Raw genomic sequence first — 17,450 nt, forward strand, 5'->3', positions numbered from 1 at the left:
GAAATTATGGTGTCCATTTTCACCTATTATCCATTGTGAAAATTACAAATTTGAAGCTAAAACAATATTTTGGTGAAAAAAAAATTAAAATTTTCCATATGATGACCTAATGTTATAAAATTCTGTGTAGTACCTGTGGGTTCAAAATGCTCACTACACCCCTGGATAAAATCCTTGAGGGGTCTAGTTTTCAAAATGGGATCACTTGTTGGGGGTTTCCACTGTTTAGGGCTCTCCAAACGCGACATGACACCCGCAGACCATTCCATCAAAGTCTGCATTCCAAAACGTCACTCCTTCCTTCTGAGCCCTGCTGAGCGCCCAAACAATAGTTTTCCTCTATATATGGGGTATCCGCGTACTCATATGAGATTGAACAACAAATTTTGGGCTCCAATTTCTCCTGTTACCCTTGTGAAAACAAAAAATTTGGGACTACAATTACATTTTTGTGGAAAAAATAGAATTTTTTATTTTCACTGCTCTACGCTCTAAACTTCTGTGAAGTACCTGGGGGTTAAATGTGATCCCCACATATCTAGATACAGTCCTTGAGGGGTGTAGTTTCCAAAATGGGGGCACTTGTGGGGGGTTTCCATAATTTAGGCACATCAAGGGCTTTCCAAACGCGACATGGTGTCCGCTCTTATTTCCAGACATTTTTGCTTTCAAAAAGTCAAACAATGTTCCTTCCCTTCCGAGCCCTGCCGTGCACCTAGACAGTGGTTTTCCCCCACATATGGGATATCGGCATGCTCAGCAGAAATTGCACAACAAATTTTGTGGTCCATTTTCTATTGTTACCCTTGTGAAAATAAAAAAATGTGGGTCTGAAGTAAAATTTTTGTGAAAAAAGTTAAATGTTTACTTTTTCCTTCCATGTTGCTTCAGTTCATTTGAAGCATGTGACATAATGCTCTGATTTAAGGGCATAAGAATTCAAAGTTTGAAAATTGCTAAATTTTCGCCAAGTTTTCATTTTTTTTTTTTTACAAATAAATGCAGATCATATCGAATAAATTTTCACTATCGTGAAGTACAATATGTCACTAAAAACAATCTCAGAATCAGTGGGATCCATTTAAGCGTTCCAGAGATATTGCCTCATAAGGTGACACTGGTCAGAATTGTAAAATTTGGCTTGATCATTAAGGTAAAAATTGGCTCCGTCATTAAGGGGTTAAACAACTCTCCTTAGTGCGATCATACAACATACAAGCCTCTGATTGCTCAGATGATGCGCTGTACTTCTGTAGTGCCGTATATTATCCCTGCTCATCAATGTAATACTAACGGCCCCATACACATGAGATAAGTGTTGGCTGAATGGTCATTTGGCAGACAGGTATCTCTTCCATCTTCTCCATACACACAAATATTCCAACTTTCCTGAGGTCTGTATGAGAGAGTCGCCTCTGTACTCCTCTATTGGAAGATTATCTACAGGAAGAACAAACGGATTAGCCTCTGAAATTCAGGATGCCAGATCCTTCTCTGCCCTGACATCATCTGTCGGGAGGCCCCCAAATACAACATATAGTCAACCAAACCCCCGAAATCAGTGCTTTCATGCAACTTTAGTCTAATGTGTATGTGGATGTTAAAAAATAACTTATTGGACGCTGCCTCTGGCCCGGCCTAATTGACTTTTGTACATTGCCGGCCCAGACACCATTATTGGTCATTTAAGTATCTTAGTAACTAGACAGCCCCATACTATCGAGTACTTGGGGGAGGAGGGGCATTCAGCTGAACTCTGTCACACCTTAGATGCCATGTTTGCTTTAACCCCTCCTTGCACATAGCGTGCTAGAGGAAACTTAATGGTTTTAATTCACTGACGCCAATAGCCTCAGGGAAACATATCTCCCGTCCAGCACTTTACCAGTGACTTTGTCACATATCCCCCTCCCCTGCACAAAGCCGGGGTTTTTGGCACCTTCACTTGCTAAACAGGGAAATCTGGACAGGGCATCTGCATTTCCATGTAGATTCCTGGGCCTGTGCTCTACATGAAAATTAAAGTCTTGGAGTGTTAGGAACCACCTAGTTACCTGGGCATTGATCCCCTTTCTTTCCCTCATCCATCTCAGGGGTGCATGGCCTGTAACTAGCCCGAATTTTCGGCCTAACATATAATATCTTAGGGTCTCAATGGCCCATTTGATGGCCAGGCACACCTTGTCTACGATGGCATAGTTCTTTTCACAGGAGGAGAGTTTCCTACTCCAGGAATAGGACTGGATGTTCGTCCCCATCTATTTCCTGGGACAACACGGCTCCCAAACCGACCTCGGAGGCATCAGTCTGAACCACGAACTCCTTAGTGAAGTCAGGTGCTACTAAGGCTGGCTGCTTACATAGGGCGAGCTTCAACTCCTGGAATGCCATCTCCGCTAGTGTTGAGCAAATTTGTTCGGCATTTCAGTTTCGGGTTCGTGTTCCGGCTTGTTCGCGCCAAAAATTCGGCTCCGCCCATTAACATCCCTGATTTGCCACGCTGTCACGCCAATAACATCTGCATGACAGCGTGGCAAATCAGGGATGTTCATGGGCGGAGCCTATTTTTTGGCGCGAACAAGAAACCCGAAATTGGAATGCTGAAAAAGTTTGCTCAACACTAATCTCCGCTTCAGGGGAACACTTGGCCATCGATATTTTCGTGCCTTTAAGAAGATCAGTCAGGGGGACGGTTATCATGGGGAAATTTGGGATTAATTGCCGATAATACCCCACAATTCCCAGAAACGAATGAACTTGCTTGCGGGCAGTTATGGATAGCCTCCATCTTCTTTACTTGCAGCTTTATTTCGCCCCTTCCGACAACGTAGCCCAAGTATTTTGCCTCTTTCTTCCCAATTGTGCACTTCTTTGGGTTTATCGTAAACCCTGCTTTCCTAAGCACATCCCGTACCAGCCTGGACCTTCTGTAAATGACTTCCTCAATCCTGGCTGAAGATTACGATGTCATCCAGGTAAGCTGCAGCATACTTCTTATGAGAGACTAGGATCCGGTCCATGGCCCTCTGTAAGGTAGCTGGGGCTCCCTGCAGACCGAACGGCATCCTGGTGTACTGAAAGCACCCTTAATGAGTAGAGAAGGCCGTTTTCTCCTTGGCACTTGGGGAAAAGAGAATCTGCCAGCACCCTTTCGTTAGGTCCAGGGTAGTGATATTGAGAGGCTAGGGACAGCCAGATATAAGATCATCGACGCAGGGCATCGGATACGCGTTGAACTTTGACACCTCATACAGCTTCCTGTAATCATTACAGAGCCGTAATTTTTCATCTGGCTTCGGCACCAGGACAATGGGGCTGGACCAACCGCTCTTTGACTCCTTGAATGACGCCCAGGCTCAACATTCTCCTCACCTCTTAATGAATGCGATACGACATTTGATTCACCCTTACATTAAGCTCTGTCAGGATTTCATGTTCGTCCACCTGTGTACAACCTGGCAGCTATGAAAACAGGTTCTGGTTCCGCTGAAGTAGCTCTCGGCACTATTGCTTCTGGGCCGGTGATAGTGTCTCTGCCACTGTGACATCGTCAACTTGGGCTTCAGGATGGGCCCCCAGGCACGTAGCTTCCACTGGCTCCCTGTCTCGCCAAGGTTTAAGCAGGTTAACGGGGATATACTGGATATGACTTCCTTCTTCCTGGTTGGTGGACCTTGTAGTTGATGTCACTCAATTTTTCCACCACCTCATATGGCCCTTGCCACTTGCCAGGAATTTACTTTCCACCGTAGGGATCAACGCCAACACCCGGTCTCCAGGGCTAACTTGCCTCAGTCTCGCCGACCGATTATAGACCCTTGCCTGGGCCTCTAGGGCTTAAAGGAGGCTTTCTCTTACAATTGGCATCACCCTCACGATCCGGTCTTGCATGTGGGCCACATGCTCGATGATGCTCCAATGGGGTGTTACCTCTGCTTTCCAGGTCTCTTTCGCAATGTCCAGTAGTCCCCGAGGGTGTCGTCCATAAATCAGCTCGAAGGTTGAGAACCCAGTAGAGGCCTGGGGAACTTCCCTAATGGAGAATAGAAGGTAGGGGAGTAGGCAATCCCAGGCTCATCCATCTTTCTCCATGACCTTTTTAAGCATGGACTTTAAGGTCTTGTTAAACCTCTCCACCAGGCCGTCCGTCTGCGGATGGTGCATTGCGTAATCTGTAGAGCCTTACACAACTCCCTCATCACCTTCAACATGAAACGGGTTCCCTGGCATGTCAGGATCTCCTTTGGCAGGCCCTCCTGGAGAAGATGTGTACCAGCTCTCGGGCTATACTCCTAGCAGAAGAGTTTCCCAATGGTACCGTCTTTGGGTACAGTGTTGCATAGTCCAGCACAACCAATATGTATTGGTGACCCCTGGCAGACTTAACTAAGGGCCTTACAAGGTCCATGGCAATTCGGTCAAACGGGATCTCTATAATGGGTAACGGAACCAGGGGACTCCAGAAGTCAGACACGGGAGCAGTTAGCTGACAATCAGGGTAAGACCGGCAGAAATTAACAATGTCTCGGTGACACCCAGGCCAGTAGAACCTCTGCAAGACCCGCTCTTGGGTTTTGCCTACTCCCAGATGCCCCCCTAAGACATTCGAATTGGACAAATCTAATATCCTATGTCTATAGGGACCCGGCACCAACAACTGCTCTATCACTTCCCATCTTGGTTTAGTGACCCGATAAAGCAGCTCGTCATTTAAGGTGAAATACGGGAACCTGGTGTCAGCCCCCGGGTCTTGGGCAACCCCATTTATTACAGTCACATTGTCAAATGCACCTTTTAACGTAAGATCCTGCATTTGTGCTGTACCAAAATTCACACAGGGGGAACTCATCTTACTCTGGCTGTAATGGTGATTCTTCGTGGACGAACCGGATCCGGTCTGAGCTAGTGGGCACCCCTACCTTTCCCCACAAGTCCCAGAACAGCCAGAATCCCACCCGATTATAACCGGGTGTAACAAGCCCTCAACCACCCCAACCTCACAGTTAGTTTTTATTGTCACTCGGGCAACGGGGTAGTCCTTGGCATCCCCGTAGATACAGCGGACGCGCACGTACTTCCCTGGGATCAACTGGTGGGGAAGTGTAGCCTTTACCAGGGTCACCAAACTTCCTGAGTCCAGGAGTCCCGACACTAACACACCATTTATTGTTACAATACACGACTGGGGCCCCTCACAGGGCTGATAGTCCACACTGCAGGTGGGGTAGGCATTGTATGAGCAGCGTCTTCCTATGCTGCAGTCCATCTGCTCAGAGGACAACTGGCAGTTATGTGTCCAGGAGTTCGACACCTCCAGCAGATCATGTCTTTCCCAGCGGCCTTTGGCAGCCCCTCAGCAACCCCTTGGGACATTGGACTCCCACCACTCGTGGCTCTAACCCCCCCTCCTCTTTTGGGACTCTGGCTCCCCCTGAGTACCCCAGTATGGGGATGCAGCACCACCCGGCTTCCTTGGGGTCCTCTCGACCACCTGGTATCTATCTACAAGACTGACCAGGTCATCCGCATTCCGGGGGTCTCCCTGGGCAACCCAGGTCTGCATGGGCCTAGGTAGGGAGTGCACAAATCTGTCCATGACAACCCGCTCGACTATCTGGGCTGGAGTGGAGGACTCCGGCTGCAACCACTTCTGCACGAGATGGAGGAGATCGAACATTTGGGAGTAAGGGGGTTTATCACCGCAATACGTCCAGTGGTAGACCCTTTTTTTGAGTTTAATATACTCCTGGGCATCCTGCAAGGCCAGGTCGTAATAAGCCTTTTGGGGCTCACCATTCAGATAGGGGGCCAACACCTCCGACCACTGCCCCGGTGGTAGCTTCTCCCGCTCTTTCACCCGCTCAAACACAGTCAAAAATGCCTCCACATCATCGCCCGGGGTGATTTTTTTTGCATGGCGCGCCTTACCACTTTCCGGATGCTCGAGTCATCACCTGGAGTTGGGGGAGGGGCTGTCGGCCTTCCACGAACCACCTCTGCGAGCAATTCCATCTGCTGCTGCTGTCAGAGCTGGTCCTGTTGGTGCTGCTTCTGCTGTTGGTGGATCTGCTGCAATAGTAGCTTGCTTGTCTCCTGCTGTGCTATCACAAGATGCTTGACCAGGTCCTCCATACTGTCGGTCTTCATTTCCTGATTTATGGCCGCCTTTACCCAGGACATGTGGTTTGTCCTCATCCGTTACACGTGCCTCCTGGGGATCTTGCCCGCACTTCTACCGCCACCTGTGGTAGATTACTTACTTGGCTGCACACGGAGGTAGACACAGATACGCCGTCTCTTTAAATCTTTGGTTGATTTATTATAATTCTGCATAAACCAAACTTTAGTCCATAAAAATAAACATAGCTGGCTGAGCAAAACAGGAAAACAAAGCAAAAATGGTAACACATAGGACATTGTCCTTGGAGTAACAGGGATTCGTCTGCTGAGAGTTCAGCAACTTTGCATGGTTCAAACACAAGCTTACTTCTCCAGACATTGAACTCTGAATGCCTCAGCTGGCCAAGTGTTTAAACCTCCCCCAGACCACACCCTGGGGAGGAGATATGGAGAACAACCCCCTGCCGCTCTATTGTGGTTCTCATAAAAACATGCCCTTTGGAAATGGAGATTTAACCCCTCCTTGCACATAGCGTGCTGGAGGAAACTTAATGGTTTTAATTCACTGATGCCAATAGCCTCAGGGAAACATATCTACCCTCCAGCACTTTACACAGTGTTAAAAAGTAACTTTTTGCATGCTTTTTTTTTCTTTTTACAAGAATTGTTGGTGCCAATTTTTTTTTTTTTTAATATATTCTTTTTTATGTATTTTTTTTGTAATATAAGAAAGCCTAAGCCCAGAAATAAACCCCATAAAACACTGTACATGGAGACTTTGGTATCAAATAACTCCTGTCTTGGTGTTCTTACAAACAAGCTTTTATAAATGCCTCAAACTTCTGAGTGTGAATCAGACCTGAGATCTAACGAGATAGAAGATTACAGTCCGGGGAAGACAAGAAACATATAGACGGCCGGAGGTGATGTAGTCAGTGACGGACTCTGGCCAAATACGTTTATAGAGCCTTAGTAGAAGATGAATATGTCGTCCTCATCATGAAGTAGTTATTTCTCATGTCGTGTAATGAATATCTCCTGCAGTATTACTAATGCTAATTCGGTAAATGAGAAGAGAATTAGCAATAAGGAAGATGAGTCTTTGAGAAAGGTATTCAGCTGCCGACTCCGAGGAAGAAACTGCTTGTTGTCTGTGGCCTAAAATATATAGTTTTTATTACTAGATGTAAAGAAGAAAACTAAATACTGTAAAAAAAAAAATCTCAAATGTTTCCCTTTATTTTCTCCAGTAATTGTATTATTACACAGGATTTTTATGACTTTACATTGGCTCATCATCTTCTCATTCAGGTCTCTACAATATCAGATCCTCTCAGTGAATATCTTCTACATAAGAGAATTTTCCTGATTTACCCATCAAACATGGATATGAACAGAGACAAGATGGCTGAGAAAATATTACACCTCACCCTAGAGATCCTCTTCCGTCTTACTGGAGAGGTGAGAGATTCTGATGATGTCACATTACATCATTCTTATCTATGGGAATAACAGATGGACAGAACTGGAGAGGTGAGGACTCTGGAAATGTCTGTAGTGAGATTTATTAATGTGTCTCTCCATAACCAGGATTACACAGTAGTGAAGAAGACCTCTAGTGAGCGCTGTCAGGACCCTGTGTCTGAGGGATGGGGAAGACCCCTGAGCCCAATCACAGGACCTCCATCTCACCCCCTGATACATGAGGACATCAATAACCAGAAGATCCTAGAACTCACCTACAAGATGATTGAGCTGCTGACTGGAGAGGTGACACTGCTGGGAATGCTGGGACATTATACAGTAATGCTATGGAGGGATCGGGGGGGTGACGGTATCATTGTATGTGTCAGGTTCCTATAAGATGTCAGGATGTCGCCGTCTATTTCTCCATGGAGGAGTGGAAGTATTTAGAAAGACACATAGATCTGTACAAGGACATCATGGTGGAGGTTCCCCAGCCCCTCACATCACCAGGTAATAGACAGGACTAAATACACACAGCCTATAATTATCTGTATGTAAAGAGTGAATTCAATCCCTGTATGTGTTTCCTCCAGATCTATCCAGTAAGATGACAACACCAGAGAGATGTCCCCGTCCTCTTCTTCCTCAGGACTGTAAACAAGAAGATCCCAATGTTCCTGAGGATCATCAGGTAGATGGAGAGAAGGTGTCATGAGATCTCCCCTATGATGTGTAGACGGCTGTGAAGGTCTTGTGCTCAGTCTTGTTTTATCCACCAGTATTATATGTTTTATACTTGTGTAACGAGAACGGTGGAGATGGCAGGATTATATTTATATAAATATTTGTTTCAGGGTGAAGATCTGACCCATATTAATACTACAGGGACATATGTGAGAGGTGATGAGCGGTGTAAAAAGGAGATTCCTACATATGACTACCCAGGTGAGTAGTAACCACTAAATGCAGAGAAGTCACAGATTCTTCTCAGTCACCGGCTGTGGCTGGTTTACCAATCATGTAGTCCGGCCATGTCACAAACGTGTGATCACCATTTTGTATCTAGACCAAAACATTCTCCTCCACGAAAAACTTTTTAAATGACTTTGGGCATTGAAACCCCTTTTCTATAGAACTTGCAACTTGGAAGATCCACCTACCCCCTGGGATTAGATGATGCTGACCGTTACCTGTCCAGATCTGTAAACTACAAAGCCAAAAGGCAGTGTACGTAGAAAGTGCTGACAAGTTAGAAAATCACTCACAGAAAAATATTATGATGGGACTGTAAGAGAAAGCGGAGGGTAATGATGCTGTTGGCTTCCTAGAACCCTGATAACTTATTACACTGTGTGCAGAATTATTAGGCAAATGCGTACTTTGCTCACATGATACTTTTTATACATGTTGTCCTACTCCAAGCTGCATAGGCTTGAGAGCCAACTACCAATTAAGTAAATCTGGTGATGTGCATCTCTGTAATGAGGAGGGGTGTTGACTAATGACATCAACACCCTATATAAGGTGTGCTTAATTATTAGGCAACTTCCTTTCCTTTGGCAAAATGGGTCAGAAGAGAGATTTGATTGGCTCTGAAAAGTCCAAAACTGTGAGATGTCTTGCAGAGGGATGCAGCAGTCTTGAAATTTCCAAACTTTTGAAGCGTGATCACAGAACAATCAAAGTTTCATGGCAAATAGCCAACAGGGTCACAAGAAGCAAAAAAAAAAAGGTGCAAAATAACTGCCCATGAATTGAGGAAAATCAAGCGTGAAGCTGCCAAGATGCCATTCGCCACAAGTTTTGCCATATTTCAGAGCTGCAACGTTACTGGAGTATCAAAAAGCACAAGGTGTGCGATACTCAGGGACATGGCCGAGGAAAGGAAGGCTGAAAAACGACCACCTTTGAACAAGAAACATAAAATAAAACGTCAAGAATGGGCCAAGAAATATCTTAAGACTGATTTTTCAAAGGTTTTATGGACTGATGAAATGAGAGTGACTCTTGATGGGCCAGATGGATGGGTCAGAGGCGTGATCAGTAAAGGGCAGAGAGCTCCACTCCGACTCAGACGCCAGCAAGGTGGAGGTGGGGTACTGGTATAGGCTGGTATGATCAAAGATGAACTTGTGGGACCTTTTCGGGTTGAGGATGGAGTGAAGCTCAACTCCCAGACCTACTGCCAGTTTCTGGAAGACCACTTCTTCAAGCAGTGGAACAGGAAGAAGTCGATATCGTTAAAGAAAAAGATGATTTTCATGCAGGACAATGCTCCATCACATGCATCCAACTACTCCACAGCGTGGCTGGCCAGTAAAGGTCTAAAAGAAGAAAAAATAATGACATGGCCCCCTTGTTCACCTGATCTGAACCCCATAGAGAACCTGTGGTCCATCATAAAATGTGAGATCTACATCGAGGGAAAACAGTACACCTCTCGGAACAGTGTCTGGGAGGCTGTGGTGGCTGCTGCACGCAATGTTGATCGAAAACAGATCAAGTAACTGACAGAATCTATGGATGGAGGCTGCTGAGTGTCATCATAAAGAAAGGTGGCTATATTCATCACTAATTATTTTTGTTTTTGCATGTCAGAAATGTTTATTTCTAAATTTTGTGCACTGATATTGGTTTACCTGGTGAAAATAAACAAGTGAGATGGGATTATATTTGGTTTTTATTAAGTTGCCTAATAATTCTGTACAGTAATAGTTACCTGCACAAACAGATATCCTCCTAAAATAGCCAAATCTAAAAAAAAAAACCACTCCAACTTCCAAAAATATTAAGCTTGGATATTTATGAGTCTTTTGGGTTGATTGAGAACATAGTTGTTGATCAATAATAAAAATAATCCTCTAAAATACAACTTGCCTAATAATTCTGCACACAGTTTAGATAAATCTGCTCATATGGTCCCTGCAAGACCAGGTCCAGTCTTTATGACCAAACCTCGCTATTATGACCGACAACATTTGTCCAAAATTTTGAAAATGTAGCAATTTTCAAGCTTTGAATCCTTGTGCCCTTAAATCGGAGAGTTAAAATCACAAAATAGTTAATAAATAACATTTTCCACATGTCTAATTTACATCAGCTCGATTTTTGAAGCTAAATCTTTTTTTCTGTTAGGGAGCTATAAGGGTTAAAAGTTAACCAAGTTCTAATTTTTCCACCAAAATTTACAAAACCATTTTTTAGGGACCACATCACATTTGAAGTCACTTTGAGGGGTCTATATGAAAGGAAATACCCAAAAGTGACACCATTCTAAAAACTGCACCCCTCAAGGTGCTCAAAACCACATACAAGAAGTTTATTAACCCTTCACATGCTTCACAGGAACTGAAGCAATGTGGAAGGAAAAAATGAACATTTAACTTTTCTTGATAAAATGCTTACTTCGGACGCAATTTTTTTATTTTCACAAGGGTAACAAGAAAAAATGGACCACAAAATTTGTTGTGCAATTTATCCTAAGCATGCCGATACTCCATATGTGGGGAAAACTACTGTTTGGGTGCACTTCAGAGCTCAGAAGGTAAGGCGTACAATTTTCTTTGGTGCAAAATTGGCTGGAATCGAGAGCGGACGCCATGTTCCGTTTGGAGAGTCCCTGATGTGCCTAAACACTGGAAACACCCCACAAACCACAAGTGACCTCCTTTTGGAAACTAGACCCCTCAAAGAATCTATCTATATGTGGGGTGAGCACCTTGAACCGCCAGGTGCTTCACAGAAGTTTATAACGTAGAGCCGTGAAAATGAATCAAATTTTTTTCCTACAAAAATTTACTTTTAGCTCCAATTTTTTTATTTTCACGAGGGTACCAGGAGAAAATGGACCCTTGAGTATGCTGATACCCCATATGTGGGGTAAAACTACGGTTTGGGCGCACAGCAGGGTTCGGAAGGGAAGGAGCACTGTTTGACTTTTTGAATGCAAAAATGGCTGTAATCGAGAGCATAAGTCATTTTGCGTTTGGAGAGCCCCTGGTGTGCCTTTTTGACGGTGTTCGCCAAATGGAATAAATAACGTGACCGTTTTATAGAGCGGGTCGTTCCGGATGTGGCGATACCAATTATGTGTACGTTTTTTGTTTAATTGCAAACGCTGCATTTTGAGTGGCGAAATGGATTTTAGTGATTTGTGTGCATTTTTTTGTGTTTTTTTTTTTACATATTTTATTTCACTTTTTTTTTACTTTTTCACTAAGTCCCACTGTGGGACATGTGTAATTTTTACTTTGATCACTGGTCTCATACACTGCAGTACTCCTGTACTGCTGTGTATGAGACCTATCAGTGAGTCATTGACTGCACCTGTGAGATCCCGCTTACTGCTGGATCTCACAGGCCACCGTACGCTGGGATCATCACATAATCTCAGGGTACCCTGGTAACCATCGAGACCAATGATTCACATCGCGGGGGTCCGATGGTTACTAAGGGGATCTTGCGACCCCCTTGTAACCACTTAAATATCGCTGTCACGATTGACAGCGGTATTTAAAGGGTTAATCGGCATCTAAACTGGCCGGGGCTGATACTACAGGATGTCAGCTGTCGTAGACCTGCACCGCTATAAACTTATGTCTCAGTGCAGTGAAAGAGCGGCACTGAGTCATAAGTACCCTTAACTTCTGCCGTAAAAATGTGTTAAAGCTGTTGTTAAGGGTTAAACCAAATAACTTCAAACAGAATCGTGATAAAGTATACAAAAAACATTACACCTGTGCCATGATATATCTCTAAGCTGTGCCTGGCTGATGGCTGTAATATACAGTACAGACCAAAAGTTTGGACACACCTTCTCATTTAAAGATTTTTCTGTATTTTCATGACTATGAAAATTGTACATTCACACTGAAGGCATCAAAACTATGAATTAACACATGTGGAATTATATACTTAACAAAAAAGTGTGAAACAACTGAAAATATGTCTTATATTCTAGGTTCTTCAAAGTAGCCACCTTTTGCTTTGATGACTGCTTTGCACACTCTTGGCATTCTCTTGATGAGCTTGTCGGCCCTTTTGCCTTCACTCTGCGTTCCAGCTCATCCCAAACCATCTCGATTGGGTTCAGGTCTGGTGACTGTGGAGGCCAGGTCATCTGGTGTAGCACCCCATCACTCTCCTTCTTGGCCAAAAAGCCCTTACACAGCCTGGAGGTGTGTTTGGGGTCATTGTCCTGTTGAAAAATAAATGATGGTCCAACTAAACGCAAACGGGATGGAATAGCATGCCGCTGCAAGATGCTGTGGTAGCCATGCTGGTTCAGTATGCTTTCAATTTTGAATAAATCCCCAACAGTGTCACCAGCAAAGCACCCCCACACCATCACACCTCCTCCTCCATGCTTCAAGGTGGGAACCAAGCATGTAGAGTCCATCCGTTCACCTTTTCTGCGCTGCACAAAGACACGGTGGTTGGAACCAAAGATCTCAAATTTGGACTCATCAGACCAAAGCACAGATTTCCACTGGTCTAATGTCCATTCCTTGCGTTCTTTAGCTCAAACAAGTCTCTTCTGCTCGTTGCCTGTCCTTAGCAGTGGTTTCCTAGCAGCTATTTTACCATGAAGGCCTGCTGCACAAAGTCTCCTCTTAACAGTTGTTGTAGAAATGTGTCTGCTGCTAGAACTCTGTGTGGCATTGACCTGGTCTCTAATCTGAGCTGCTGTTAACCTGCGATTTCTGAGGCTGGTGACTTGGATAAACTTATCCTCAGAAGCAGAGGTGACTCTTGGTCTTCCTTTCCTGGAGCGGTCCTCATGTGAGCCAGTTTCTTTGTAGCGCTTGATGGTGTTTGCAACTGCACTTGGGGACACTTTCAAAGTTTTCCCAATTTTTCGCACTGACTTACCTTCATTTCTTAAAGTAATGATGGCCACTCGTTTTTCTTTACTTAGCTGCTTTTTTCTTGCCATAATACAAATTCTAACAGTCTATTCAGTAGGACTATCAGCTGTGTATCCACCTGACTTCTGCACAACACAACTGATGGTCCCAACCCCATTTATAAGGCAAGAAATCCCACTTATTAAACCTGACAGGGCACACCTGTGAAGTGAAAACCATTTCCGGTGACTACCTCTTGAAGCTCCTCAAGAGAATGCCAAGAGTGTGCAAAGCAGTCATCAAAGCAAAAGGTGGCTACTTTGAAGAACCTAGAATATAAGACATATTTTCAGTTGTTTCACACTTTTTTGTTAAGTAGATAATTCCACATGTGTTATTTCATAGTTTTGATGCCTTCAGTGTGAATGTACAATTTTCATAGTCATGAAAATACAGAAAAATCTTTAAATGAGAAGGTGTGTCCAAACTTTTGGTCTGTACTGTACATTTATTCACGCCTGCAGGAGATGTATTGGAATTGCTCTAGCCCTGAATTCATGGATTCAATCCACGTCATAAATTATATTATATTATCGATCCTAAGGAATTCAGATACAATCTCTCCTGAAATGGGAAGCACTAATACTTTCTTTACTCTTCTGGTCAGGACTCATAGTAGCTCCAACGGTCCACCATAAATGAGTGCAACTCTGGTTTAGTGTTAGAGTTCTCCCCCAAAACATACATTCTTGTTGGGGATATAACGTGTTTTTTTTTTTATTTTCCTATCACCCATGACAGCACCACAACAAGAGAGGGGATCTGCCCTTCAAGAACAGGAAACCTACAGAATAAAAGGGTGGCGCCTCTCCACCACCTCAGTTGGTTCCCTGTCCTTGAGGGGGAATTTTGTTAAAATGACGGCAGAAGAAAGAAGAGAGGATTATTCCCACACCTGGGCCAGTCGGTTTGTAACAGGGCACAGTCTCTGCTGTGGCCTGCATCAGGGAAATGGAAGCGCCGCGGTGGGTCCAAGGGGGCCTGTTCTGTCAGACGGGCGTGAGCAGCAGCCGCACCATTAGCTTTGATGGCCTGGCGGCCACGCATCCCGTTTGCGCAGGCGCAGTACACTACCCAGGAAATCGCGCCCTAAGACGCACACTGGTAAAAAGGAAAAAGAAGTAGCGGAGACCAATGTCTTCTAGCATGTTTCCGGCTACCGTCTTGTACCAAGCTGCACATATGCAGGGCGCGCTAGAAAGCTGTGCCCTGATGACTAGCTTGCCAGAGGAGCGGAGGAGGTGTCCCTGAGCTGTAGCTCGTCCCCCATTTGAAATGGGGTCTGACTGCAGTATGAGTGTGGAACAGCAGCGGGCAGTCGCTTGAGCCTCCAGAAAGGAACAGTCTTGTGACTTGGTCCAGCCTCCGAATTTTGTACAGCTGGCGGTGAGTGATCTTCGTGAATGTTCACCTTGTTTATGGGGCCCTTTCTTTGTTATGGTTACTAGGAAAGGCTTAAGGAAGTTAGCGCAAAACTCAAAAATGGGTGAGTGTGCGCTCTGTAAGACCTCATCTGGTGCTTAAATTTGACTTCAGGACGGAAGCTGGACCTCTAGGCTAAAGTTAGCGACATGTCTGGGCTGCACAGAGTCTCATGATCGGGCTTCAGAGTTTACCACAAAAATGAGGATCAATTTGCTCAGTAAATGTTAAAGTAACACTCAGAGGTTTGGACTGTTGTCCTCCAGTCTGTTTACTCCATCCATAGGACGGCACATTGTGTTAATACAGGACATGGTTTCTGTGAAGGTCTGTTGTCCAGCTGCGTCTCATCAGTTGGCTCCTTCGGGTGGGGCTAGTCTGACAATTGAGAATTATCACCCAAAGTAAAGGTTTATCCTTCATTCAGATGGATTACTCTTTTAATGAAAATCTGAGCGCCTAATAGCGCTTCATAGTGTCTCATAGCACTTCACAATGCCGCATAGCGCTTCATAGCACATCATAGTGCCTCATGGCACATCATAGCATAGCACTTCATTTGCGCTTCATAGTGCTGCATAGCGCCTCATAGTGCTTCATAGTGCCTCGTGGCACATCATAGCATAGTGTATCATAGTGTTTCATGGCTCTTCATAGTGCCTCATGGCACTTCATAGTGCTTTATAGTGCCTCATGGCTATTCATAGCGCCTCATGGCTTTTCATAGCGCCTCATGGCTCTTCATAGCGCCTCATGGCATATCATAGCGCCGCATAGCATATCATAACATATAGTGCCTCATAGCATATAATAGTGCCTCAAGACACATCATAGTGCCTCATGGTGCCTAATAGTGCATTCATAGTGCCTCATAGCACCTGTTAGTACCTCATAGTGCCTCATAGCGCTTCACAGTGCCTGTTAGTACCTCACGGTGCTTCATAGTGCCCCTGTGCCTTGTAGTGCCTCGTTGCCTCATAGCTCATAGTCCCTCATTGTAAAGGTACTGGTTGCACAACTAAGTTTATGTCTGACAAAACCAAGTTCAGCCACTGTTAACTGTGCATGGCAAGCTTATAGAATTCAAGGGGAAAAATATTCTAGCCTCTATTTGAGACAGAGGGTGGCAGTATTCCTGGCTGATGCTCAGCTGACTCAGTGGAATGCTGGTTGGATGATGTCTTGGGAAAGGCAGGTGACAATAAGAGCGCTTCCTTAGTTTTGCAGGTCAATAATAAACCTTGTAGGGTTTCACTCTCAAAGGTAGGAGGCATCGCATAGTGCTCATACAGCCATTCTGGGTTTGGTCCAAACAAGTGCAGTTTTATTTCTTTTAGGCTGAGTTCACACGATGCGTTTTTCATGCGTTTCCGCGGCGTTTTTGCAGTTGCGTAAACGCCGTGGAAACGCATGAAAAACGCATGGTAGAAGGGCAGCAATGTTCCCCAATGGAAATCCGCATGTGCTGTGCTCATGATGCGGATTTTTCCGCAGCGTAAACGCTGCGGTCAAAAATCCGCAGCATGTCAATTAATTTTGCGGAAACGCTGCTCTTTTGCCGCCATTGACTTGCATTAGACCGCATGGAATCCGCATCACTGTATATGTTGATGCGCTTTTCATGCGGTCTAATGTGCGGATGGTACCCAGGTGTGGAGGAGAGGACTCTCATCCAGACCCAGGTACCATTAAAAAAAAAGAATAAAATAAAAAATATATATATTCTCACCTTCTGACGGCCCGCGCTGCGTCCTGCCGGCTTCCCGCGCACTTCGCGGTTGAATGAAGGACCTTCGCTGACGTCATTTTTTGACATCACACACTATATAAATCCATGCCGGTTGCATGGATTTATATAGTGTGAAGTTGACAAGCACTTTCCAAGTGATGCTAAAATCGCTTGGGAAGCGCTTGTCAACCCGCATGCGGAAATGAAAGTGAAGACCGCTTCATTTCCGCATGTCCCTGGCAGGAAACCGCATGTACAATCCGCATGCGTTTTTTCCTGCCAGAGAGATGCAGAAACGCTCAGGAAAAAATCCTGAGCATTTCTGCATCGTGTGCACATACCCTTACAGGTTGCACGGAAGTCATAAATATAATATTTCTGGCCTTGTACAAGCGCTGACTAAATAGGACAGACCCTGACTACTCATATACAGCTCAGCTAGCCCAGCTTGATCAAACAAAACAGCATTTATCCAGGGCAACCACTGATGCTTGCATACTCCGCTCAGGTGGAGCCTGGCCTGTATCTCTGTTTAGTTCCAAGACACATATAGTCTGCTCTGCTTTTCAGCAGTCTGACTAAGATGAATGCCTAGCCTGCTCTGGTGCTTAGCTCTTCAGGCGCCCTAATCAAGACCTGTAAAGCTATTATTTAACCCAGCTCTACCTGGGTTTACTACAACCGGAAAGGGCTGTACAGATTCTTGAGAGTTAGATCATTTGAAATTGACTCTATAAGATCTGCTATTAAATCTGTAGTGCCAGATTGCTATATAGTAGTCTAGCAGTTAAAGAAGGTATACAATC

The 17,450-nt window shown here is 44.7% G+C and overlaps 1 protein-coding gene across 1 annotated transcript in view; it reads left to right on the forward strand.

The window, feature by feature from the left end:
• Positions 1-17,450, forward strand: part of LOC141240577 (uncharacterized) — a 94,042-nt gene that overhangs the window by 21,561 nt on the left and 55,031 nt on the right. The window contains exons 2-6 of the mRNA XM_073668667.1: positions 7,432-7,581; positions 7,711-7,890; positions 7,974-8,097; positions 8,181-8,278; positions 8,442-8,532. Of these exons, the coding sequence (XP_073524768.1) occupies positions 7,504-7,581; positions 7,711-7,890; positions 7,974-8,097; positions 8,181-8,278; positions 8,442-8,532 (571 nt within the window). The 5' untranslated portion in view covers positions 7,432-7,503. The remainder of the gene's footprint in view (positions 1-7,431; positions 7,582-7,710; positions 7,891-7,973; positions 8,098-8,180; positions 8,279-8,441; positions 8,533-17,450) is intronic.

This window comes from Phyllobates terribilis, unplaced genomic scaffold (genome assembly GCF_046119375.1).
Source record: "Phyllobates terribilis strain yellow unplaced genomic scaffold, ASM4611937v1 Scaffold_856__1_contigs__length_602872, whole genome shotgun sequence".
NCBI lineage: Eukaryota > Metazoa > Chordata > Amphibia > Anura > Dendrobatidae > Phyllobates > Phyllobates terribilis.